At 36.9% G+C, this 25932-nt stretch overlaps 1 protein-coding gene across 1 annotated transcript in view; it reads right to left on the reverse strand.

Annotated features, from left to right (window-relative positions):
- Positions 1–25932, reverse strand: part of RASA2 (RAS p21 protein activator 2) — a 152252-nt gene that overhangs the window by 47281 nt on the left and 79039 nt on the right. The window contains 5 exon segments of the mRNA XM_020970925.2: positions 722–820; positions 2324–2400; positions 6283–6355; positions 9173–9256; positions 23682–23758. Of these exon segments, the coding sequence (XP_020826584.1) occupies positions 722–820; positions 2324–2400; positions 6283–6355; positions 9173–9256; positions 23682–23758 (410 nt within the window).

A 25932-nucleotide genomic window follows, 5' to 3' on the forward strand; every position in this document is an offset into this window, starting at 1 on the left:
CATTTTCATTTGTGTCTGTGTCCCCAACATTTAGCACAATGCCTTAAATATAGAAGCTTAACCAATGCCAGGTGAGTGGCAAAGAAATGTAAGGCAAAATCTTTCATTTCCTTTTTCAATAAGATAAGAGGAGATTTTTTTTTAATGTCAAAAAACTGTCCAAACAGAAAAAAATGAAGACTGAAAAACCCAACTGAGCAAAGCATTACTTAAAATTACAAAAAATTGGCTCAGATTTTCACAATCTAGCCAATAGCCCACAGATGCTCAGATTCCTTAAGAGTCTGGTTAATATGGCAAATCTTCAATAAACCTTGTTTTAGCTGGAAAAAAAAATCTACAAAAAATAAACTCTGGAGATAAACATGCCTTTATGTGTATATACACAGCGTTACCTGGGGAAGCACATAAACGAATAGTTACGAGGTGTGGAAAGTGTTGACAGTTTATAAAAACATGCTCACTGTCAGTCTGAGGATGTACATTAACTGCAAACAGGAAGCTGACAACAAAGTTCTTATTCCTCACTAAGGATACAATAGCTTCCGATCCTGACCACATCATAGGCTCTAACTGAATCCAAAAAGGGAAAAATAAAGAGAAAAACAAGGGCTTTTTTTTTTGAAGAAAACTTCTATAAACAACAGTTTGTTGAACAAAAGGGTTGACAAGACTTAATGACAGACCACTGAGTTCACCAGATTGTCCCAAACGTTCTTACCAGGCTTGATGAGAGGAATCATTTCTTAACACCTTCACAGGAACTTTGATCTCTCCCAGAAAATTATCGGCCAAGTTTCCATTGTTCCATAAATCAACCCTGAAAAGTGAAAACCAATTTGTTTATTTTTTCAATGTAAGAAGACACATGCCACAGAAGAGCTTCAAACTATTGTAGCATTAATTTTACATGCTCAAAGTAGGAGATGTTAGCACTGTCAGATATAGCTATGTAGAAAACAGAAAAAAAACGCTGTAGTGGCTTTTATTTAGAAACAAAGAAAGCAACAATTTGTCAAAATTTAAAGCATAAATAAAATGTCATTTAAATTTGTGCTCTTTTTTTACCTGTAGAAATCAGGACTACAGTGATTGTTGGATTTGAGAAAAGAAACACCAATAAAAATACTATAATTTCTCTCAAGTAGTTGCAATCAATATTTAAATATAGTTAATTCAGTAGCACACATTATCCATATATTTTAATTACATGATTAATACAACCTTTAAAATGAACACACCATTAACACCACACTTATCTTATACATGCATTTACAAAAAATTATTCTCTTAACCAAGCAACAGATAAAATATTTGAGACCTAAGAAAGATAAGCGACTCCAAACACATGCACCTGGTTTAGTTATCTTACTGTACATCTTACCTCACTGACATTTCAGTTAGACAGCAGATATGTTAAGAGGAATAAGACAATTAATTCGTGAATGTGGTATTGTTGCTTTTCTAAATAGTATCTGCATCTATAGTGTTATGATTAAAGAACAAAAAGGTAATAAAATCTGAAATAACAACAAAATGTTCTAGAAGGCAATTTGGGTGGATATCTGTAAAATAAAATATACCTTGAGTATTGCACTGTGGAAAAAACCTTTAAAATAAAAAATTAAAATCTAAATAAGTAACTTTTAGAAGGAAAAAAACTCTGCTAAATTAAAAGCTTTTGAAGAGACTTGTTATTTCAGTGGTGTGAGAGACTCCTGGTATGGAGACTGCCTCTATAATGCAGAGCACCAACTCCTTAGTCCCTTATAATTTTTAGGAGTCGCCTGGAGGAACTGAGAGGCCGTGACTCGGCCTTGCTCACACAGAGGAGGGCTCATAACTGCAAGCGCCCCTCTAGTTACTCTACCACATTTCCTCTCTTAACTTTAACATTTCCTCTCAGTTTATAAGAAACTAAAAAGCAAGATGAATTGTTTTCAACAATCTAGTAATTTTTAGTAAACATGGAAGCAACTTGGTTTCAATGACAATAAACATATTTAACACTCTACTTGTTCAAAGAGCTATGAATGGAAGTCAGTAAGTATAGCAAATGCTTATTTTTAATGGAAAGGATTTCTACATGTGTTTCTACCTACCCTTACTACACTGACTGAATACATAGTATTTCTATAGTTTTCACAAGATAAAGTTGGCATTTGTTCGTTTAGGTTTCTGAAATTATTTTGAAGACAAGGCGTAAAACTCACCTTAGTTACTGAATCTCTTGTATATTAAGATTTCACAACTTCACTAGTAATAATAAATTTTTCTTTAAATGCATGAAAATAGTAATTCTCTATGACATCAAGAAACATACCTGATTTCTAGCTTTTCAATGTCTTCCTCCTCTACCTGAAACTGGGATTTTTTGGTGTAGCTACTAGATCTGGTTACCTGTAAAATAAAATTCTTCAACAAATATCCTTTACAAACTCAAAAGTTTTCCCTCTCCACATCCTTTCTTGTAAAAGATATTTTCAAATGACGTACTATCCTGTGTACAAATATGGAGAAAATTTTATTAGTCCCATTCTTTGTTCAAAAGCTGAAACTAAAAATAATAATGAAAGAGATAAGCAACAGGGAGATTGGGGTTATGCTCCTAAAATACATGGAAAACATTCCATATGTGATCCATTTCTCTCTCCCTATACTCATCCCTATCTTGATTTCATCCATTCCTATTCCTTTATTTATTATTTCTATGTGCATAATCCTCATCCATGTCCTAACAAAAGAAAAAAAGACTGAAATAAACAAAAATCTCTATTGCATTAGTATGTCAATTTTCCATGTCATTCTCAAAATACAGGTCCAAATTTATACCTGTTTATTGGATATTTTCTCTTAGATATCATGCTAGCAATCATAAGAGCCTATTTTTCATGCAAGTCACTATGTGAGAAGCACAAATACAAAAGCGAGACAGTTTGTACCCTCAAAGAGCTTACACTCTACCAAGGGAAATACACAGAGGGGAAGGGTTTCCAAGGAAGGGAGTTCTGGTCCAGTCGGATGCAAAGCAGTAGGTTGTCTTGTTTTTACTATGATACTATTGACTTATGTTCCAGAATAAAAGGAGAAAGATAAAGTAGGGGATATATAAATGCTGTGACAGGGCAAGCGGCAAGATGAGATCTAAAGCATGGTCTGGAGCATTTAATCTCAATGTAAGTTTTCATTCAACAAGTATTTATTTAGCATCTACTATGACAAGGTAGAAGAGGAGATACGATGACAGCTAAGACCTTCACTATCCTTAAAGTGCTAACAATTTTGTACAGGAGATAACTGATGTATACAGATAATGATAATACAAAAAATGAAATAAGTATTGCAGAAAAGGTATAGAATGCTAAAAGGGTTCAGTCCAGGGAAAGAATTATTTATTTATTTATTTTTTGGTTTGGTGGATGAAGTGGAGAAAAGGAATCAGAAGAAGTTTCAGGAAGAGGAAAGCATTCTGACCTTGAAGGACAAGATTTAAATAGATGGTGATTAAGGCAGCAGGAGGCACTTTGGAGTGAGTAGAGTCTGAGGGAAAGCACGTTCAGACAAGAGTAAGTAGTTTAATTGACAGGTAAGTAAGACATGTACACAGGAATGACAGACAAGTTAGCGTAGAGGACTACAAGTCAGGAGACCCAAGTTCAAAGTCCAAATTTGCTATTAACTAGTTAGGTGACAAGATGTAGGCTATTTAAATCTTTAGCTTGAATTTTCTCATATGCAAAATGAGAGGGCTTAACTAGATGACCTAGCACCAAGCTCTAAAAATCTATAATTATTTTGGATAGTGAAAAAAAATTCTAAGAAAGGTAGAATGAATTACATACTAAGGAGTTCAGACTTAATTTAGTAAGCCATAAGAAACAATGCAGATGACACAAAGATAAAAATGACAACTAAAGCACTAGATGACAGGATACAAAAAGATACTGACACAGATTAAAATAATGGGCCATTTGGGCTCAAAAGATCAACTTTACAGATACTGGTTGGGGAAGGCACAGCTAGACAACATTCACACAGAAAAGATCTGAGGGCCTCAGTAGACTGCAAGTCAATAATTCAACAGTGTAATATGGCAGACAAAAAGTCACTGTGATCTTAGGCAGAATTGATAAAGGCGTAATACATAACGTCTGGAACAAAGGAGGTCTTACTCCCAATTATCCACTGCTCCAGTTAGACAACATGTGGATGATTGTAGTCACATTCATTTCTGGGGACTACATTTTAGGAAGAACATCAATAAGACAGAGGATCCAGAGAAGGGCGACCAGCACAGTGAAGGACCCAAATCATATGAGGATAAGTTGAGACAACTGAGGATGTTTAGTCTTAACATAACAAGGAGGGGTGGACTGTTGCATGGAAAGGGGCTTCAACTTCTTCTGTTTGGCTCCAGAGGGGAGAATCTGGAATAATAGGTAGAAGCTACAAAAAGGCACATTTAGGCTTGATGTAAGGGGAAATTCCTTAAAATGGAGCTATCCAAAAATGGACTGGACGGCTTGGAACTAGTAGGTTTCAGCTCACTGCAGGTCTTCCAGAAGATGCTGGATGACCACTTGATAAACGATGTCTAATGAGGATTCCTCTTCAGGTACAGGCTGAACTAGTTGAGAGTTTGCATGAATTTGGATGGGAAAATAACTACATCTTTATTTATACTAACTTCTAAGTGAAATTTTGTATTGTCTTCAATTATTTAAAAAATTATTCTGCGAAATGGTCCACAGGTTTCACCTACCTGCCAAAGGGGATTATTACACAAATAAAAGTTCAGAATGGCCAGGTAAGAGAGTATCTGCTCTCTTCTAAATATGAGATCCTGTCACTTGACCTCCAATTGGTCACATGTACCAGAATCCACAGCTTCTGACTCCTAGTCCAGTGCTTCCTACTTCAACAAACTTCTTCCATTCAATTAAAAACTTCTGCTGTCTCTACTACATGCAAGGTAGTGTGCTAGCTGATGGGAATACAAAGGTTATGAGAGACCCACGACAGCTAAAGAAGCTTATTATTGAAACTATACAAGAGTAGGAAAAAAGGATCTTTAGAGATCATTTGGCCAACTCCCTCAATTTTCCAGATACAGAAAATGAGTTCCACACAGTCACCTGTCCAAGTGTGACTAGTTCAAGATAATATGGCAATTAGTGACACAGCTGGGATTAGAACCTCCCACTTTGATGCTGCTTCTACGCTATCATAATACACATCGATGTTCATTTAATGAGGAGGAGGAAAAAGCTTTCCTCAAGGATAAGCTCCAGAGCCATGTCCTACACAAATCCTGTCCTGGTTCCCCCAGGTGTTAGAACCTACACCACCAAGCTACTTTTTATATGTCTTGTATTTATTTATTGTGTACACAATATTCCCCCTCTTCCCCTACAGAATATAAGTTCCCTGGAGGCAGAGACTTTCATTTTTGTCTTTGAAACTCCAGCCCCTATGCACAGTGCCTGGCACAGAGCAGGCATGTAATAAACGGCTGTTGAAAAAATCCACCCTTCCAAATTTTCATCATATTTCATTCAGTTGTCTGTCAGGATCTCTTTGAAGTTTGCTTCTGTGATCCAGAAGAGTATAAGCTATCCTTCCCAGCTTTCTGTCATCTGCAGATTTAGCAAGCACGTGCTTTATGCCTCTATTCAAGCCAATTATAAAGATGTTAAACAGCCCAGATCCCTGGTGCACTCCCCTGGAAATCTCCTTCCAAATTAATATGGAACAATTACTGAAAATTCTCTGTAACTATTTAACAAATTTTGAAACCACTAAATTGTGTATTATCGTCCAACCTATATTTTTCTACCTTTCCACAAGAATGGCATAGAATGCTTTTAGAATGCGACATTCTTTAACCCCCCGTAAATGCTCAAGCCTTCCCTCTGTTGATTGTTTCCAATTAATCCAGTATAGATCGTATCTTGTGTGTATGTTGTCTCCCCCATTAGACTGTGACCTCTTTGAAAGCATGGACTATTTTTTGTCCAATACACAGCACAGTGTCTGACACACAGTAGGCACTTAATACATGTCTGCTGATTGAAGTTTAATCCTGAGCATGAATGAAGCAGAATAACTTCATTTTATAAATAAAATTTATTTAATGACAAGCAATGATCATATGATTTTGGTTACTTAAAAATGATAATTATCTTTACAGTAGTCTACTTAAATGTGTGAAATACTATTAAAACCAATTCTCAATATTAAAAACAAACAACTTGAGTAGTTATATAGAAAAAAGTTACCTACCTCAAAATAAAATATTTCATTAAACTGTGGATTGCTTGTTTTCTTCTTTACCTTTGTCTTCTTCTGATCATTCCTGTTCCAATGTAGTAAAGTTTTACTTTGTAGAACTTAAAAATACACAATTATAAAACGTGCTATTTTCAACCAGGGAACCCTCTGCTTAACTTTTAAAGTCAATGGGAAACTCAGGATGAGAATAAAAATTCTTACATTCTTGTAAGTTAGAAATATTACCTGAAGTAATTTGTGAACGGAAAAACTACCTCTTCAAGAGGAGTGAAAGAAAGGTTGCTTGGCACAGTGGAAAGAGCACTGTGAAATTAGAGGATATGGATTCAAATCCTGCCTTTGATACTTACTACCTTTGTGACTTCAAGCAAGTCATCTACCATCTTTGGGCTTTGGTTTCTTTGGGTGTAAATTGAAAGGATTAGATGAGAAGGCTTCGGAGCACCCATATATAAGTCTGGCAAATGTAAAGATGGCATTAGTGGGATATTCCTTTACCCTGTCTACGTGCCATATCTATGTTAAGTTTCAGACCAATTTTTTAGCAGATAGCATGACAGAGGCAGTAGCAACGATAGCCACAAACTGTTAAAAGAACTAGGGGAAATTCTCCAGTGTGGTGGGTAGACTCTCTGGGGTGGGGTGGGCAGGGTTGTCTCAGGAAGCTCATGGACAGGAATCATACAGGAATTATCTCATTCTCTGCATTTCTACCTTTACTGCCCAGCACATAACAGGCACTTAATAAATACTAGCTGAGTGACTGACAGAGAAGGTATGGATGGGCCACTCTCCATGCTGATGAGAAGGTATTGAGGACAAAGCATGGGTTGGTTACCTGTCAGCTCTGCTAAAGTACAACCTAAGTAAGAGCAAAACATTTTATAATGTGACATATACCAAATGATGTCTGGCAAGCAAAAATCAACAGAATATAAACTAGTTTTGCTAAATTGGAAATTAAGAAAACTCAAATATGTTTAAGCCCATTACACTGGCATTACAGGATTACATATACTTTGGTAGCTTAGTGGTATTATTGCAGATTTTTAAATAAACATAGCTATATTTAAGTAGATACAATTTAGGTTTAAAACATTTTCATTTTGGATTTCTTTGTCCCCTGGTCTTTTCTCACGTGGTTGGTGATTTGTACCAAAAAAACTGCCACTAAAAGAGCTTCAAAAGAACCTAGCTGTGACTCCATTTGTAAAGCAACATTCTATGTGCAATTATGTGGTAATTCTGTGAACTACGTACCCAGTACAGTCAATATAAGCAGGTGTGCTCAATGCATTAGTAAAAGTAATTATACAAATCTGAATTTGATAAAGATAATAATATATAAATATGTATAATTATAAACTGTATTGAAATAATTTTCCCTTTAGAAAAAGGAATTCCTTTAAATTTCCTGTAAATTCTTTTATTTTAATTGTGACTTACAAAAATTAAATTTATGCACAGCTTTTAAGAAGTTAATTATGTAAAATGAGGGTGTGCATCTGTAAGGAACATAATAAAGCACTTTGTTCAATTAAAGAGTACTTCATGGGTTCATAAATTATAATACCATGCAGGGACCTTAGAGATACATTTGCCATACAAATATTTACCAGTGGCTGTTAAGTCATTAGCAAAGGAAGATAAGATACCAAAATCTATTTGTTACTTTGTGTTATTTCGGTTTCCATCTCCCTTCCTTCAATTTCATTATTAGCATGACCTGATCATTATTTCCAATTTATCCTGTACATAGCCTGTTTGTACGTAACTGTTTGCATGTTGCCTCCCCTTTAGACTGGCGTGCTTCTTGAGGGCAGGGGATGTCTTTTGGCTGCCTTTGTATCCCCAAGGCATGGAGTAGGCACTTTAAAAATGTCTGACTGATGACTTTTTCAAAATTTTAAGTACAACTAATTTTCACTTACACAGAGTGGGTGAGGGCTGACATTATCCTATAAAAAGAAATTTTCTATAAAAAAAGAAAAAATTTAAATATATTTCATTATTATGTTCATTTTCCCTAAAAATACTTTATGTAGTAGTATCTACTTTGTATATGTTCTAAGCTTCTAGAGAAAAATCTTTCAAGATAAGAAAGGAGGAAGTGGTTAGTTAGGAAGGGGAAATAGCTACAAAGAAAATATGAGAAATGTCTCGTATAGAAATGTTTGTTTAACTGACTGACTGAAAGTGTCTCAGTTCAATGTTACATAGAGGATGGGGAGACATTAAAAAAACATATATATATTTATCCCATCCCCAAAATAATTATTTAAAAATATCATATTTTTTAAAAAATTGTCTTCCTACCCTCTATGTAATGTTGAACTGAGACACTTTGAGTGAGTCAGTTCAACTACATATATATAAAATCTGGGACTCCAGCTTGTCTACACTTTGAGCCTAGGGTTCACCACCCACCAAAGCATGAGGCTCACCAGAAATAAAGTCATCTTTTAGTATTATGTTCTGAGTTACTTTGAAGTAGATAATATGGAAATAACCTTCATAAAATAAATTGCAACATTTATTAAAATAATATTCTACCTGTATAGTATCTGTGAAATTTTAATGTAGACTACCTGATCTGATACAAATCGTCAAAGCACTTTAATTAGCATAAAATCACTAATGTACTCAGAGTTGTTGCAAAGATCAGTCTAACAGATCTGAAATGGCAATCACCTTTGTCCTTCAGAAAAATGAAAAAAAAGAATTCACTTTGGATTATCTTTAAAAATAAATATTCATTTATTCAAGTCTCTAGTAAAAGACTATTAAGCTATTTAACAATTTCTCTTAGCGAGCTAATTCTGTATCTTCTAACCAGAAAATTCCATACTTAAGAACCACATATTTTAAAAAAAAATCTTACCTTGAAGGTCCCACAAGAGAAACTGTAGCATAAGGGTCACAGCTCTGTCCATTTATGAGAGGCAACCCATGGCATGCCTTGATACTAAAAGAAAATAAATAATTTTTGTAAAACTGACCAATCATAAATCAAGGTAAGAGAGAAACCATTAATTTTTAATATACAAAAGGTTTACAGCTATGTATTTTATTTGTATAGCACTGACCCGGACTATATACGTTATTTCCATAAAATATAACTAACAAATGATTATAAAGAAATCCTATGTGCTGCATATTACATTACACTGAAATATCAAACATGTCAATTAGGAAGCATCCAGACCTCAATTTTATTCAATACGCTATTCTTAAGTCTTTTAAAAACAAAAGCTGCAAATAAAAAAACATTCAGGGACGTTTGTGGTGTGACACTCTATCAAACCCACTGACGTTTTTAAAGAAAGAAAGAAAGAAAGACAAAAAACAAGCAGCACACATTTAAACTGCATGACCCGCCAAACCAACATAGAGCGTCATATCCTTTACCAAGGTGTGAATGAGATATAAGGAAACAACTGTGGTTTCAACCTTCAATTCATAAAATATGTGGGTAAGCTTGCATGAGAAGTAACCTTTTCAACCAAATAACATCTTGCATCATTACACATAATTATGAAATTTTTTATTTTGTACCTTGGTAACAGTTGGGGCTGCATTTTTTTTTAACAGAAAATATTTTCAACCTTAAGAAACAATGTTTTATCATTACAGTTGGTGAATTATTGTAGAGTAGTGACTTGCCACCAAGATCTTTCTGAAGACTTGCTGAATTCATGAGGTCAACTTCTGAGAGCCTGTATTTCTTAATGAATACTGGGTGTGGACAGTGTAGTCTGTGATGAAAGATGCTGCCCCAAATGCGGACTAAGTGGGGAAACATTCTCACTCCTCTATTATCCACCACAGAGGTGGGATAATACTCTGCTGAAGGTACATTAAAATAAAACATGAAAAACATTTTCTGAAATAAAAGAAGTCAAGTATAATCCCAGATAACATGTTCTAGTTTTTAGTTCTAAACTTATGTAGATTCAAAAAATTTCTCAACACTCTATGCTACCTGACCAGTCAGTCCTAAAATGTCAACTCACTTCTGTGGAGCTAAATCACAGCAATGTCTGATCATATTGTGTTAATCTCATAAAACAAAATTTATCACAGGTTAACCTCAAATTAAGGAAGACATAATGAATTACAGGGTATATACTCAACATACAGAGTTACACTTTCATGCAAATATATGAAAGATTTCAGATAATCCATTCTGATATAACAGTTAAGTGGCAAAATCAAAACGTTAAGAATGCCATCATTCTAGGTCTTTTTCAAGTTCATTATGAGAGAAATGTAGTGTACACAGAATGGAGATTTTCGGATAATATATCATAAACTGAAAACGCTAAACAGAAAAATATTTTTAAAATGTTTTTATTTTGCTAGGCAGAAAAATTTAAATAAATTGTGTTCTCTTCCTTGATTTTAACATTAGTGAAATGAAATTATGAAATAAGATAATATGATGGTCATTTAAAAATTCTAAAAATACAGGAAGAATCAGTGATTTATTCAGTGTGGGGCATTCACAGTATGGGTTCTCCCTTTAACAAGGCAGATCACAACCTCAGACTCAGTAGAGCAGGCCTAGGAAGGTGTTTGAAGCATACAGAGGGTAAGTGATGTGGGAGACGGGAGTGGGACACAGGGGCAAATAGCTAAGTGCCAGAGGCAGGATTTTAACACAGATCTTCCAAGCCCTGGCTCTATGCACTATACTTCACTAAAAAATCAAGAGATAAGAAACATAAAAGATCTTTTTTTCAAGTGTTTTATAGATCTACTTAACTTTGTGAGTAGTATACTTTTACATATACACACTTATCTGAAATATTATGTCATAACACTTTTCCTGGGGGAATAAACTGTCTTTTATAAATCAAACCACAGCATGATATTAAGAGCATCTGGGCAGGACATACCTTTTTTCCTAATGATTTAAATCTAATGGGCACTACTTTGTAATTTGTTTGCTTCTATGTCACTAAATACCTGAACCCCAAGTTTTAGTTTCTCTGTGTCAGGCAGTGGCCAAAAACAAACAACCCCCCCCCAAGAATAACAACCAAAAAACCCCACAGTTTCTCTTTATTCCTTTTTGAGTCAGACAGTCTCTAAATGGAACTCTGTGAATCTTAGTTTTCCTAACTAAAAAATCAAGAAAACATATAACTTCTTTTCACTGGATCAAATGTGATAATATATGTTAAGTGAAATAGAAATGTAAATTATAGGGGCAGCTAGGTGGTTCAGATGATAGAGCGCTGGCCCTGGAGTCAGGAGGACCTGAGTTCAAATGCTGCCTCAGACACATAACACTCGCTAGCTTTGTGACTCTGGGCAAGTCACTTAACCCTAACTGAAGAGAGAAAAAGAGAGGGAGAGAAGGGGTGGGGGGGAATTCTTTGTATGGAGTTTATTTCTCTTTTTTTCTTAGGCAATGTAATTTTAGAAATAATTTGCATTTCTTTTTTTTTCTTTGCTTTTTTTTTGGGGGGGGGCGCTAGGCAATGGGGCTAAGTGACTTGCCCAGGGTCACACAGCTAGTAAGTGTCAAGTGTCTCAGGCCACATCTGAACTCAGGTCCTCCTGACTCCAAGGGTGGGGCTCTATCCACTGCACCACCTAGCTGCCCCAGAATTCCTTTTTCTTAAAAAGAAAAAAATTAAGTAGCAAATAAATGTCCATACAAAAAACACTCTAATTGCTAATTCCTGGATCAGCTGTAAGTTTTTGAAGACCAGATTTATGTTTCAGATACAGGCTGTACCAGATATGGATAACTCTAAGCTTACCAATTACCAAATCTAAGAGCTTATAATTAATATATTTTAATGCAGCAAACAACATGAGCTTCTAGGCGCCTTTGTTTTGTTTAGTTTCATAACACAATTCCAATCTGGGAGGGGCAATATCTGAGAAGAATCATCACCTATAATAAATTAATAGAAGTCAATGAATTACGACCTATCGTAAGTCACAGATTTAACTGAATAAATCTACTTTTGTAAGGAGAACACAAAAATTACAAGCACAACATGTGGGGAGCTCCCTGACCTCGACTTTAATAAGATCTGGGCTAACTTCTTTGCTGTACTGTTTTGATCAATCTGCCTATTCTGGATTCTATTATTACAGATGATAAAAGAGAAGGGTAACTGGGAGGAGATGAGCTTAGAAGTCTGGGCCTGCTTTGACCTACTACAAATCACTTCACACTCAGTGTCCCAAACAACTCTTCAAGGCTCTAAGCTGCTGGTAATGTGCCTAAAGTGAAAGCACTCGTCTCTTTCTTTGACCCCCTCCCCAACAATGAAAAGAAAGATGTCAGGCAAGCCCTTATTGCCTGCCAAACAACCAAACACTACATAGGCAAGTATACATATATGTACTATTAGATCATTGGCTTGTTTTTAATTACAGGATGAATATTTTCCATTTATATTTTCATATACCTTTCTCCACAATTCATTTAGTGAACATCTATAAATACACAATGCCTTAAACTACAAGAAGACAAAAACACACCACAACCCACTAGAAAGCCGAAAATGACTCCATCTGTTTCACGCTGAAAAATTCAAAGTTCTACACATGCTTAAGTGTATTTGCTAGATCTAAGAGGTTTATGATGAGGTATCATGTAAGAAAGTTTACTACTTAAGAGTCTTCTGAAAACATTTCAGATTTTAATGATAACTGGTAAGAAATATAGCTTAAGAAACCACTATTTCCTTTCTCACTATTTCTAGTATTAACAGTACTTGTCTAAATAGGTCAGGTGGCTGTTATCTCAATTGCTTACCATCTTGTCCTTTCATTTTTATCCCTTTTGGTCTTGATTTTGAACTCTGCTCTAACGAGTGGTGATGATCTGACTATACAGACAGACAATTCGGAAATGACTCCCACATCAGTAAGCAGTCATTTCCTGTTTTTAAAACTATAACCAATTCATTTTTTGTGATATTACTTATTGACTCTATCCAGCGCCTCCCAAGGCTAACTCTGAAAAAAGCACTCACGATACACAGGCATGAAGTTTCAGCCTCTGCTTCTCTTGATTGTTACTCTTGAATTACATTTTGCCAGCATTTGGGGAGTGTGGGGGGGTGGGAAGTAGGGGTGCACAGGACATAGACAAAAGTTGTATGGGAAGGGAAGGCCCATAAGGGAGGAATAGACAACATCACAGCGTGGACGTAGTGTACCGCAGGCACTACACTGATAAAAGGTTCACCCAAAGCATTAATAGGACACAAAGAAACAATTCCCCACTGGAACAACTCAATCCCAAATTACAGATCAAAAAATGGGGTATAAGAATTCTAGCTGAAAATGGAATACTATAAATAAGAAGCAGCACATCACAGCTACAAAAACATTTATGGTAATTCTTGTCCTTCAACTTTGGAAATACTCTTGCTTAAATAACACAAGGTTCCAATGTCACAACAGGAAGACGTTTATCGCCTCTGAAAAACCTTATCTTAGGACAAATCTCATTGATGACAGTTGTCGGCACTGTGTAGATTTGGAGGAATGTATTAAATAGGGTATAAAAGCACCAAGCAATGATAATGGCAAGGCAGAGTTGGGGGAAACATTCAGGTGTGAAGGAATGCAAAGAGTAATGGTAACAGAAAGGCAAGAACAAGCCAGTGACAGTCAATAGCCTTGTTCTAGACCACTTCAAGTGACATCTGTGGAAGGAGAACTCATTACAAAGAATAAAGACACAATGGGACTTCTTCCACTCCCTCACAGAATGTTATCCTATTTTTAGGCTTTCTATTGCACCACCCGGAGACAATAAGCATATTTTTAAAGTATATGGGTATTCATGATCTAAATCTATTTTCTTATCTAGAAAATGAAGGGGATTGACTGTGGTATTTACAATACCTTCCAATTTTGATATTCCATAATCTACAATTTATTAACCAGAAAATAAGGAAAATGTATACAATTACCATTTCAAATGAATTTGACATAAACTTTTTTGCATAGATATTTTTGTATATAGACATGGAACAATGTTAATTAAGAGAAAAATAGTATCTACAAACTTAAGGTATGTAGGTTCTGTACTGAACAAAAACTTTTTTTCTGTTTAGGCTGGGCATATTACAACTAGTATAGTGACAACATTGTCCTCCTTCTCTCTTCTAGAATTTCATTTTTAAAATTTTATAAAAACACTCCTCTTGTCTTCCTCTTCTTGTTGGCTTCTTACTAGCAATAACATCTCCCTGTGGAAAGGCCAAACAAGTAATATGCAAAGGTCTGAGTTGCTGATTTTATAAAGCCCCAGAATATCACCTTGGAAGGTCTATAAGATCAGATGTGATGTTACTGTCATTGGTGTTCTCATTTTATTGGGAAACAAGGGTAATAATATTGGGGCTACTGGCAGTGCAAGGGATAGAGTGCTGGGCCTGGAGCCAGGAACATTCACCTTCCCAAGTTCAAATCTGGCCTCAGACACTAGTTGTGTGCCACTGGGCAAGTCATTTAACCCTGTTTGCCTCAGTTTCCTCATCTATAAAATGAGCTGGAGAAGGAAATGGAAAACCATTTTGCCAAGAGAACGCCAAAGGGGGTCATGGAGAGTTGGATGTGATTGAAATGACTGCACAACAACTATACGTGTGATCAAGTAAGACATTGTTAATGGCTAAAGCACAGTATTTTACTTAGGTGTACAGCTTATTTCTGAAATTATTTTTCTCTTTTAAAAGTATACACAAAGGCAAAAAAGATCACAATGTGAAGTCAAAAGACTTGGGTTTGAATTATAGCTCTTTAAATCTACTAGTCCTGAGATCTTGGTCACTTCATCATCCTGGGCATTCTTAGAATAGATGATCTCTAGTCCCCTTCTATCTTAAACTTGGGAGTGGGTGGGGGAGGAAAAGTAATATGTATCATAATAACCGAAGCCTTTGTGGAATTCTGTGAATAACGAAAGGACCAAGACACTTCATAGCCTTCAATGATGTGCCTGCCTATACTCAACCCAACATATAAGTTGTCTAGGCAAAATCAATTTTCTTAAGGGTGTGAAGCTCTTAAAAGTAACCAGAATGAGAAATTACAAATCACAAATCTAGATAAGATACCATCAACCTAATTTATTTTATAGAGCAGAGTTTCTGTTATTATAACTATTAAATTTTCAAGAGAGAGACAGATTTAGGATTATCAACATAGATACTTTTGTCTGGAACCAAGTTTCACTTCTCATTATATTTTTACAAGAACATCTGTTCCTTACACGTGAGATATTTCTTTTCTTCTAAATTATTTTGAAATTTCTCCCCCCAACAGTTCATTCTCTGTGGGAGGGGCATGGCTTGTTTCACATGGTGGGTTCTTCATAAAGCCAGATGGGCCTGTTAGACTTGCCTTTCTAATTCTCTACTCCTTGGCTTCCAGTGCAACAGTGCTAGATGATATATAGCTGACTAAGCACATTTTGGTGGGCAGAGGAGGTATAAATTTTCAGTTTATAATTTGGTCAGAAGCTATCCTGGCCAAACAAAATGTATGGAACCCCTGAAAAGCCTCTGGATTCTCTCAGACATTCATTATCCAATCCTACCTGAGAACTCATGTCAATTACATCTGACTCTAGTTTCATCTCTGCCTCCTCAAAAATGAAGCACACAATCCTTGTTAAAAAGGAAAAAGGTGAACTTAAAGATGTTACCTACTGGTCTCCTCACTACTGTAATGGCCTCCTCACTAGTCTTACTGTTGCCAATCTTTCCCTATTCCAACAGGGGAAAATTTTTCACTTCTACTGAAGGCATTTTAAAAATCAAATAGACAGATCTCTGACTGTGCTTTGCTCAAAAAATGACAGTAGTTCCTTACAGTCCACAAGATAAATGCTAAATCCCACAGCTGAGATCCAAGGCCTCCCATACTCTGGGCCTGGCCAATGTCTTCAGTCTTATCACATACATCCTCTCCCTTATCCAATCTATCCACTGAACCTTTATGAAGCACCCACTGTGTGCCAGGCACTGTGCCAAACACTGGGGATGCAATGAACAAAAAGAAAGATAGTCTCTGCCCTCAAGGAGCATATTATCTAATAGGTACAGTCCTCATTCAGGCTCCAGCAAAACAATACCACGTCCCCCAATCATATCTCTTCCTTCTCACTCGACTTTGTATATGCACACATCATCCTCCTATGTGGAACAAACTAGCCATATATCTCTGCCAAGGGAAATCTTTCTTTTCCTTTAAGATAGGTAACCATGTGGTGCTGTGGATAGAGTAAGGTGCTTGTAGTCAGGAAGACCTGAGTTCAAATCTAGCCTTAGATACTTACTAGCTGTGTGACTCCAGGAAAATCACTTAATCCCTGTTTGCCTTAATTTCCTCATTTGTAAAATGGGGAGAATAAAAACACCAATCTCCCAGGGTTGACTTCAGGATAAAATGAGAAAATATTTGTAAAGTGCTTTGCAAATCTTAAATCTGCATGTGTATACTACTATATATGACATACATGCATATACTTCTCATTATATTTTTTCAAGAACATCTGTTTTTTACATGTGAGACCTTTCTATCCTTCCAAATCATTTCGAAATTTCTCCCCACAACACTGCATTCTCTGTGGGAGGGGCATGGCTTGCTTTCACAGTGGGATCTTAGTGAGGAACACACATATATATACCCACACGCACGCGTGCATATGTATGTTACGTGTGCTAGCTTGTAGTAATAGTAGTTGCCCTAGTTGAAGTACTGTCTCTTCTATGAAACTCTCCTCGATTCCCAATTAGAAGAGATTCTTCCACTGGGAATGTCTCATAGCACTGCAGTGTGTGTGTGTGTGTGTGTGTGTGTGTGTGTGTGTGTGTGTGTGTGTGTGTGTGAATTTTAGTTCCATATAGACATGTCTTATTCTAGTTATTTATGGACATGATCCCTCAGGCAGAGACTGTTGTGCTTTATTCTGTCTTAAAGACTTCACCCAGTACCCTGCACACAGCGTTGAATAAATTTTCATTTGTTGTTCAGTCCAACATCTTTCAACTAAGCACTTGTATGCAAATGCCAGGGGAAAAATAAAGTTTAGAAAATGCAGCCTGGGGCAGCTGGGTAGTGCAATGGAAACAGCACTGGACCTAGAGTCAGGAGGATCTGAGTTCAAATCCAGTCTGACACTTGACACTTACTAGCTATGTGACCCTGGGAAAGTCACTTAACCTTGACTGCCTTGCGAAAAAAAAAAAAAAGAAAAGCAGCCCAGTTTCTATTTTCACAGAGCTTATCTTCTAACAGGGAGATTTGGAACGTATAAAAACAGTCTTCATAAAACAAAATAATTCACGAGCACACAAGAGACATAAATAAAGTGCTCTGGGAGGATCAGGTGGCCTCTGGGCTGGACTTTAAGGAATGGGTAGGAATTCAATAAGGCAACAGGAGGTGGAAGAGGGAGAAGGAATGAGGCATTTCACGCAAAGGAAATAGCAAGAACAAAGAAAAAGAGATGAGGCATACGTGGGAGCGGTGAACAGTCTAGGGTGCCTGGGTGACTGAACACGGAGATGGGAAGAGAATTAGGTGAGGCTGACAAGGCAGGGTGGGGGCACAAGGGGTGAAGGGCCTCAAATGCTAGGCTAAAAGGCAGTGAGGAGCCAGTGAAGCCTTCTGAACAGTGAGTGACAAAGCCATGTCTACAGCTCAAGGAGCTGGGCTTTTGTCAGCAAGAGTTCCCCTAACGAGCTACTGCACCACAGTGGACAGCCTTATCAGCTGCTGTGACCAAAAATCCATCACCCTGCTTCTAACTTGATCATGAGTCCTTCCTAACTTAGCTGGGCCAATCCTTAGAAAATGAGGCAGTTTGCTGCTGGCTATCCTTGAAGTCATCCCGACTGTGTAGGACCTACAGCAGCTTCACTGGAGCAGACAAATACGTTGGAGCAGAGAAACTCATTGATCAAAAATAATCAAGTCCGAAAGTGAAGGAATTTTTTTTTTGAGGTGGGGGAAGGGGATGGGTATAAAGGGGAAAAATAAGAGTAGTGTTAGAATGGGCAGCAAATACCTTCCACAGACAAAGACGAGAAGAGGGTCTGTAGTTCAGCCCCTCAGATTTGGATGTGATGGGCACACAGTAATAGTAGTGGAAGCTGTAAGAGCAAATGAGATCGCTAAGGATACAATGAAAAAAGAAGGACAAAGCCAAAAGCCTGAAGAATACCCACCCCAAAGATGACATGAAGAAATGAAGAGTGAATGAAGGAGATATTAGGTCAGTCAACAAACATTTATCAAGCATTTATCACATGTGAGACACAAACACTAAGTGTTAGGGAGAGAAAGAAAGGCAAAAATAGAGTCTTTGCTCTCACATTGTAAGGGGGGAAGACAATATGTGAACAACGATGTACATACAAGAGATATACAGTATAGATGGCGGGCAATTTCACAGGGAAGGCACGAGTGACGAGGGCTACCCAGAAAGGCAGCTCCCTTTGCACAAGGCGGGATTTAAACTGAGTCTTAAAGAAGGCCAATGGAGCCAGGAAGGAAAGTGAGGTGAGGGGGCAAAGTATTCCAGATACAGCAGATAGGCAGTGAGGAGGCATGGAATTGAGAGAAGGGAAGGGAGGAGGCATTTGTTAAGGGTCTACCATGTGCCAGGCTGTGGCCAAGCACTTTACAAATATTATCTCACTCGATCCTCAAAACAATCCTATGAAGTAGGTGCTATTATTATTCCCTTTTTTACAGTTGAGGAAACCGAGGCAAACAGAGGTAAAATGACCTGCCCAGGCTGAAAGAGCTAGTTAGTATCTGAGGCTAGATTTCCCAGCTCCAGGCCCAAGCGCTCTATCTGTTGCACCACTCAGTTTCAAAAGGAGTGCTGTGTACAAAGAACTACACGCAGACTAGCATAGCTGAACTGCAGAGTACCCACATGGAAGTGAGGTATTCAAAGAGGAACGGAAAGGTAGAACGGGACTATGTTTTAACAGGCTTTAGATGGCAGAGAAAGTATTTCATATTTGATCCGGGAGGTGACGTGAAACCATCACAATCTGCTGAGTGAGGAGTTCACGGAGCCAGGCCTAGGCCTCAGGAGAATCACTTCGGCAGCTGAACTGAGGCTGGCTTACACGTCAGAGACAGGAGATCAACCAGAAGCCTGCTTCAATAGCCCAAGAGGGAGGTGATGAAGGTGGAGAAAAAGGGATATACGCCAGAGTTATAAGCTGTCAAAGCACAAACAGCAAAACTCAACAGGATTGGATAAGTGAGGTGAGTATGATAGGAGCTGAGGATGACACCAAGGCTGCAAGCCAGGACGACTGGGAGAACAATGGTGTTCTTAACAGTAACAGGGAGGTTTGCAAGGGAAGAGCGGTTTTTTTTTTGGTGGGGTGGGAGCAGAATGATAAGTTCTATTTTGTACATATTGAGTTTCAGATGTCTAGGGAACATCTAGTTTGAGATGCCCAAAAGGCAGTTGGTGATATAGAACTCAGCTAGGGAAAGAAACTAGGGCTAGATTTGGAACTATGCCCAAAGGGCTATAAAGCTGTACATACCCTTTGACCCAGCCATAGCACTTCTAGGGCTGTATCTCAAAGAGATCATAAAAATGCGAAAAGGAGCCACATGCACAAAAATATTTATAGCAGCTTTTTGCAGTGGCAAAGAATTGGAAATTGAGGGGATGCCCATCAATTGGGGAATGGCTGAACTAGTTACAGTATATGAATGTAACAGAATACTATTGTTCCATAAGAAGTGATGAGCAGGCAGACTTCAGAAAAACCTGGGAAGACTTGTATGGACTAATGCTGAGTGAAATGAACAGAACCAGGTGAACGCTGTACACAGTAACAGCAACACTGTATGATGATCAACTATAATAGACTTAACTCTTCTCAGCAATACAAGGAACCCCAAAAGACTCATGATGGAAAAGGCTATCCACATCCAGAAAAAGAACTATGGAGCCTGAATGCAGATCACAGCATACTATTCTCTCTCTCTCTCTCTCTCTCTCTCTCTCTCTCTCTCTCTCTCTTTCTGGTTTCTTCTTTCTTTGGTTTTTCCCTTTGGTTCTACTTCTTTGTTACAACATGACTAATGTGGAAATATGTTTAAAAAAAGAAAAAAAAGAGAAAGAAACTAAGACTAGATATACAGACCTAGGAATCATCTTCATAGAGATAACCAAACCCATAGGAGCTGATGAAATCACCAATTTAGACAGCTATAGACAGAAGAGAAGAGAAGAGAAGAGAAGAGAAGAGAAGAGAAGAGAAGAGAAGAGAAGAGAAGAGAAGAGAAGAGAAGAGAAGAGAAGAGAAGAGAAGAGAAGAGAAGAGAGAAGAAAAAAGGGCCCAGGACAGATCCCTAGGAAAATACCTAAGCAGCAAAAATGCTCTTCTGGTAGAAAAGCATGGCACTTCCTAAAGGCAACGGAACAGAGGAAATCTAGGATGAGGGAAAAAGGGTGGTTGGTTAAGTGATAAATGCTAAAGAGAGGCCAAAGAGAAAAAAGGTCAATGGGTATGGCAATTGGGAGGTCACTGATGATCTCTGATAAAGGCTTCAGTAAAGTAGTGGGGGCAAAGGTCCTCTTATAAGGGTGTGAGAGAGGGATGGTAGGAATGGAATACAGACACCTTTTTCAAGAAGTTTGTCTATGCTTTTCCCAATAAATAAATGGCAAAAGGATATGAATATGCAAGTTTCCAAGGAAAAAAATTAAAAATCAACAGTAGTATGGAAATAATATTACAAATCATTAAAAGGAATACAAATTAAAACAAATGAGGTTTCACTTTGTACTTATCAGATTGGCAAAGATGGTAAAAAGGAAAATGGCCCTTTTGAGGAGGCTGCAGGAAGACAGGAACAATGGTACCCAGTTGGTGGAACTGCAAATTGGTTTCACCATTCTGGAAAGTCATTTAGAACTATGCCCCTAAAGACTAGATCTTTACCCTAAAAAGATCAAAGAGATAGGAAAAGAATCCATATGCACAGACACATTTATAGCCTCTCTTTACTGCACTAACCTCTACTTGCTAGATCTTTGAAGTTCCAAATGCTGGATCCTCAGGGCACTTTCTAGCATCTTAAAACAAAGAGCTAGACACCTCAGAGGTCCTAAGCCTGCACTGTGGTACCAAGCTCCTCAGTACTACTGGCTGTTACCTCCCTAGGGCTTCCAAGATCCTTTGTGGGGAAGTTCTGATCACCTGGGGCTTTCTCAGGAGTCCTGGTACCTCTGGACACAGGCTTGAAAACTACATACTTCATGGCTCTGGTTGTGCTGGTATCTTCTCTGCTGCAGAAATCCCCTTTCCTGCTGCCCATGGGCTCCTGGCTCAAAATTTGTGCCATGCTGGAGTGGAAGAAGTCACTTCTTGTGGTTTCTCATCAGACAGATTTCTTACATTATACTAAGGTTTTGTGGGAGTAGGGAGGTGAGAACTTGGCAGTCTGCCTCTGGCTCAGGAAGCTATTTTGCCAGGAATTCTCTGCTAAGCTTTTAAAGCCTTCTGTGACCTGGCCCTAGCCTACCTTTCCACCCTTTTATCTATTCCTCTCCTTCCTGCACTGCCACAATGACCTTGCTATTCATCACCAATGACACCCCATGTCCAGCTGGGGGACTTTGCACTGACTGTCACCCATGCCTGGAATGCAATTGCCACCTCACCTTTGAGAATCCCTTTTTTCCTTCAAAACACTGTTCCTAGATGCTGGGATTCTCCCAACTGCTAGGACTCTCCTACTATCCCAAATTATCTTGTAGTTATCTTGCATGTAATTTACTCAGATACATATCTCCTCTGACAGAAGCTTCTTAAGGGGTGGGGCCATTTTATTTTTGTTTATGTATATTCAGTGCCTGATACACAGTAGAAGTCTGGTATATTTACGTATGTGTCCCCAACAACAGATTTGCCAAATATTTGCTTCATGTAAGAATATGAAAAATCCTTTGGATGTGGCCTATAGAAGAATTTGCTTTGCTTGACTGAGTATATTTGTTAAAAGGGTTTTGTTTTTCTTTTTTCTTTTACATTGGAAGCTTGGGAGAGAGAGAAAATACATGTTTTTTTAATTTTTAAAAATGTATTTTAAAAGAATTTGAAAGTTCAAGTTACAGTCTCATTTTATGGTACCTAAGAGTCAATCTATGCTCTTTAAGTTCCCCCAAATTAGACTTAAAACTAAAAAGAAGCAGATTTTACAAATTTAACATTTATAAAAATGTATGAGTGAAATGCCAATAAAAAGCTAACTTGATCCTCATAACAACCCTAGGAGGTAGGTGCTATGCTTAGCCCATTTTACAGGTGAGGAAATAGGAAAAGAGAGGTTAGGGACTTTCCCAGGTCACATACTAGTAAATATTTGAAGCTAAATTTGAACTCAGGTCATCCAGTCATCAAGCCTATCATTCTAGCCACTGCATCGCCCGGTTCCTCATCTTTACACAGTGCTTTCTAGTTTATGGTGTTTTTTTCACAATCACTCTTGAACTTTAAGGGACTTAGAGATGGTTACATTTCACGTGAGTAATAAAGGCAGGACTCAATACTAGGTTTAAAGATGATGAATTTGTTTGGGTCCAGGTCTATGCTGTTTTTCATATTAATATCCCTAAAGCCAATGTTCAATCAAACTGTTATTTCCAATCCAACCCGCAGGCACCACACCATGCTGCCTCTGCCAAGAAAAGATTAAAATATAATTCTCATCTCTAAGGGCATACCTTATGCTTTTATGGAGGCCTCACTCTATATTCCTTCCTACATTAACTGTCCCTTCTACAAGATCATAAAGGAGCACAATTATCACAAGAAAAGACAAAATCTTTTTAGAAAACTTTTAAGGTAGTTGATAACCAGCTGGACAGTTTGCTGGCAAATACATCTAACTAAAGACTACCTGTGCAAAACAAACTGGAATTCAATTTTGGGTGAGAAAACAAAGCTATTAAAGATATTCCAAAGATTTCTGAAATACCTAATACTAACAACAGTAATGACCATCATAACAATAAAAACTGATGTTTATACTGTGTTTTAAGGTTGCAAAATACTTTACACACTTCATCCTCACAACAACCTTATAAGGTAGCAATTATTTATCATCTCCATTTTATAGATGAGGAAATTCAGCTTGAGAGAGACTAAGTGATTTGTCTAGGGTCACACACCTAACAAAGGTCTGAGGCAGGATATGAATTCAGACTTTACTGATTTCAGGTCTATCACCCTAACCACAAAACCAAGCTGTCTCTCTAAATAACTAAAATTAAAAGCTAATAGATACAAGATTCAAAAAACAATAAAAGTTTAAGTATTTATGGTTTGGTTTTTTTTTTGTAAAAGAACTATTCTTACTGTACTACAAGCTGCTGGCACACAGATCCATTATCAGTGATGAGTTCATTCAGTTTTAATTCCAGATGAACTTTACCCTGAAACAAACAAAAAGTACATGTATTAGTCTTCTTTTAATGACAAAACATAAACATGTCACATAAAAATAGCATGCAAGTACAGTTTTAAGTAGTAATCAAGTTATATAAGCTATATATACTATTCCACTATTTTAAAGACTTTAACTTATCAACTTAAATGATGATGCTAATACAGATGAACCGTTATCACTCTAATGGCTCGGTTGCCCTAGATGAGAAATAAAATAATATATATTTGAGGGTAAAGTAATTTTAAATAAAAGCTACAAGTAATAATATTAGTATAACAGAATAAAATATTAGTATAAACAGAATGACAGGAGAGATACCTTCCCTTCCAAATACTAATATCACTAAGCTAGAAAACAAAGAAATTAATTCTAAAACCAATATAAAATTAAAGCCAAGTTAAATAAACAATAAGGTCTAAAAGTTTTTTTGTTGCTTGTTATATCAATCAACATTAATTGAACCACTATGCAGAAGACACTGTGGGTAACACATAAAAGGAGCAGACCTAACCTGTCTCAAGCAGCTTATAATCTAGTTGGGGAATCAAGATGTGTAGCTAGGAATCAAGAATTTGCAGGGGTGAAGCAGTGTTAATACCAGGGAGATGTCTATGTTGAAAAGTAAAAAATAAAATTAAATGCAAATACTAAGTAGGTAAGTGATTAAAACGAACAAACAAACAAACAGATGACTGCAAATTATGTGTTATAAGAAATTTGGTTTGCCAAATTGTATATAAACAATGATTTCTGTGGTTTTATTAGGAAAAAAAAAGGAGGCACTGACATCCTAACTTTCTTCAATTCTAACTACTGAGCACATATTATACCACTATTAAAGCAAGGAAAAAGATCCCTCTCCCACATCCCTCCCACAAGTCAGCAGCACTTTTTGTTTAAATTTTCCTTTTTATTGCTATAAACTTGTCAAATATCAATAAGCACACCGTTCTATATGAAGAACAGGAAAAAAGACCTCCATTGGAGTCTACGAAGTACATCTTGGTTTTTGGATAGATTTCAACTTCAACCTGACAGTTCCAATACTGCCCTGTTTATCTGTCTCCCCTTTTGAATTTTCTCCTGCTTTCTTCAGTATATTTTTAAAGATTTTAAAAACATTCTTTTTTGACAGTTTTTTACTACTGCTATCATTTTCTTTCATTGTGTTCCAACTCTCCCCTCCCCAAATTAAAGCCCTTCTAAATTCTTCCAAATAAAAGCCTTTTTATGTTTGATCCATAAAGGCAAATAAGTATAGTCAAGTAAAACAAACCCACACATTGGACAGGTCCCATTTTCATACAATCTTAACAAATAAATACATATTACGCTTGCTAAATTAATGCAAAGAGTATGGAAGCATGCAGAGAAAAATTTTCTGAACTTAGCAGTCAATTCACAATTAAAAGGTAAAGTAGCGTTATGGCTACAAAAAGACAAGATTTTAGAAGAGATCTTGCTGAGGATCATTAGTTGCTGTAACAGATCCAACTTCCTATGTTTATTACTCCCACTAACAACTTAACAGCACATTCTTTAGGCATTAATCTTTAGAAAAACATAACTGTGAGCTGACTTGGTCAAGGCAAGGGAGTGGGGACAAAACACGTCCATGCATGATAAAGAAAAACTATTAGGAGAACACTTGAAAAACTTAAGAGGTACTGAGGTACAAAAGAAAATGATCATTTCTAATCAACATAGACTATTATATTCAAGGTTTCTTTACAATTTTAGAGACTTTATCTTAAACAAAATTATATTTTAGCCCTGTATTCCATTTTTGACCAAAAATTTGTGAACAAAATCAGACAACTATTAGATGAGCTGTTGTTAATCTCTTATTTCCTGCTATATGCTGTAACTAAAACTGGGACTGTGAGTAATGGTCTTATGGTTTGCATAGCCAGATTTCTCACAGGCAAGGTTACTGAGCCAAAAGGTTAAGTATGCTTTTTCCATAAAAATATGCCTTTTAAATTATAATGGTAGCTGTCAAATAGCTAAGCACAAATATAATTTTATTATGTATTTATATAACATATCATTTTTAAGAATCAAGTACATAGTGTGAGAGCAGGATTTTCAAAAACGTAATCATCTAGTTGCCTTACTGATCTTTACTTTCAATAGTTGCTTAATCTTATTGTGATTTTA

This window comes from Phascolarctos cinereus, unplaced genomic scaffold (assembly GCF_003287225.1).
Source record: "Phascolarctos cinereus isolate Bilbo 61053 unplaced genomic scaffold, phaCin_HiC Scaffold_7;HRSCAF=346, whole genome shotgun sequence".
Lineage (NCBI taxonomy): Eukaryota > Metazoa > Chordata > Mammalia > Diprotodontia > Phascolarctidae > Phascolarctos > Phascolarctos cinereus.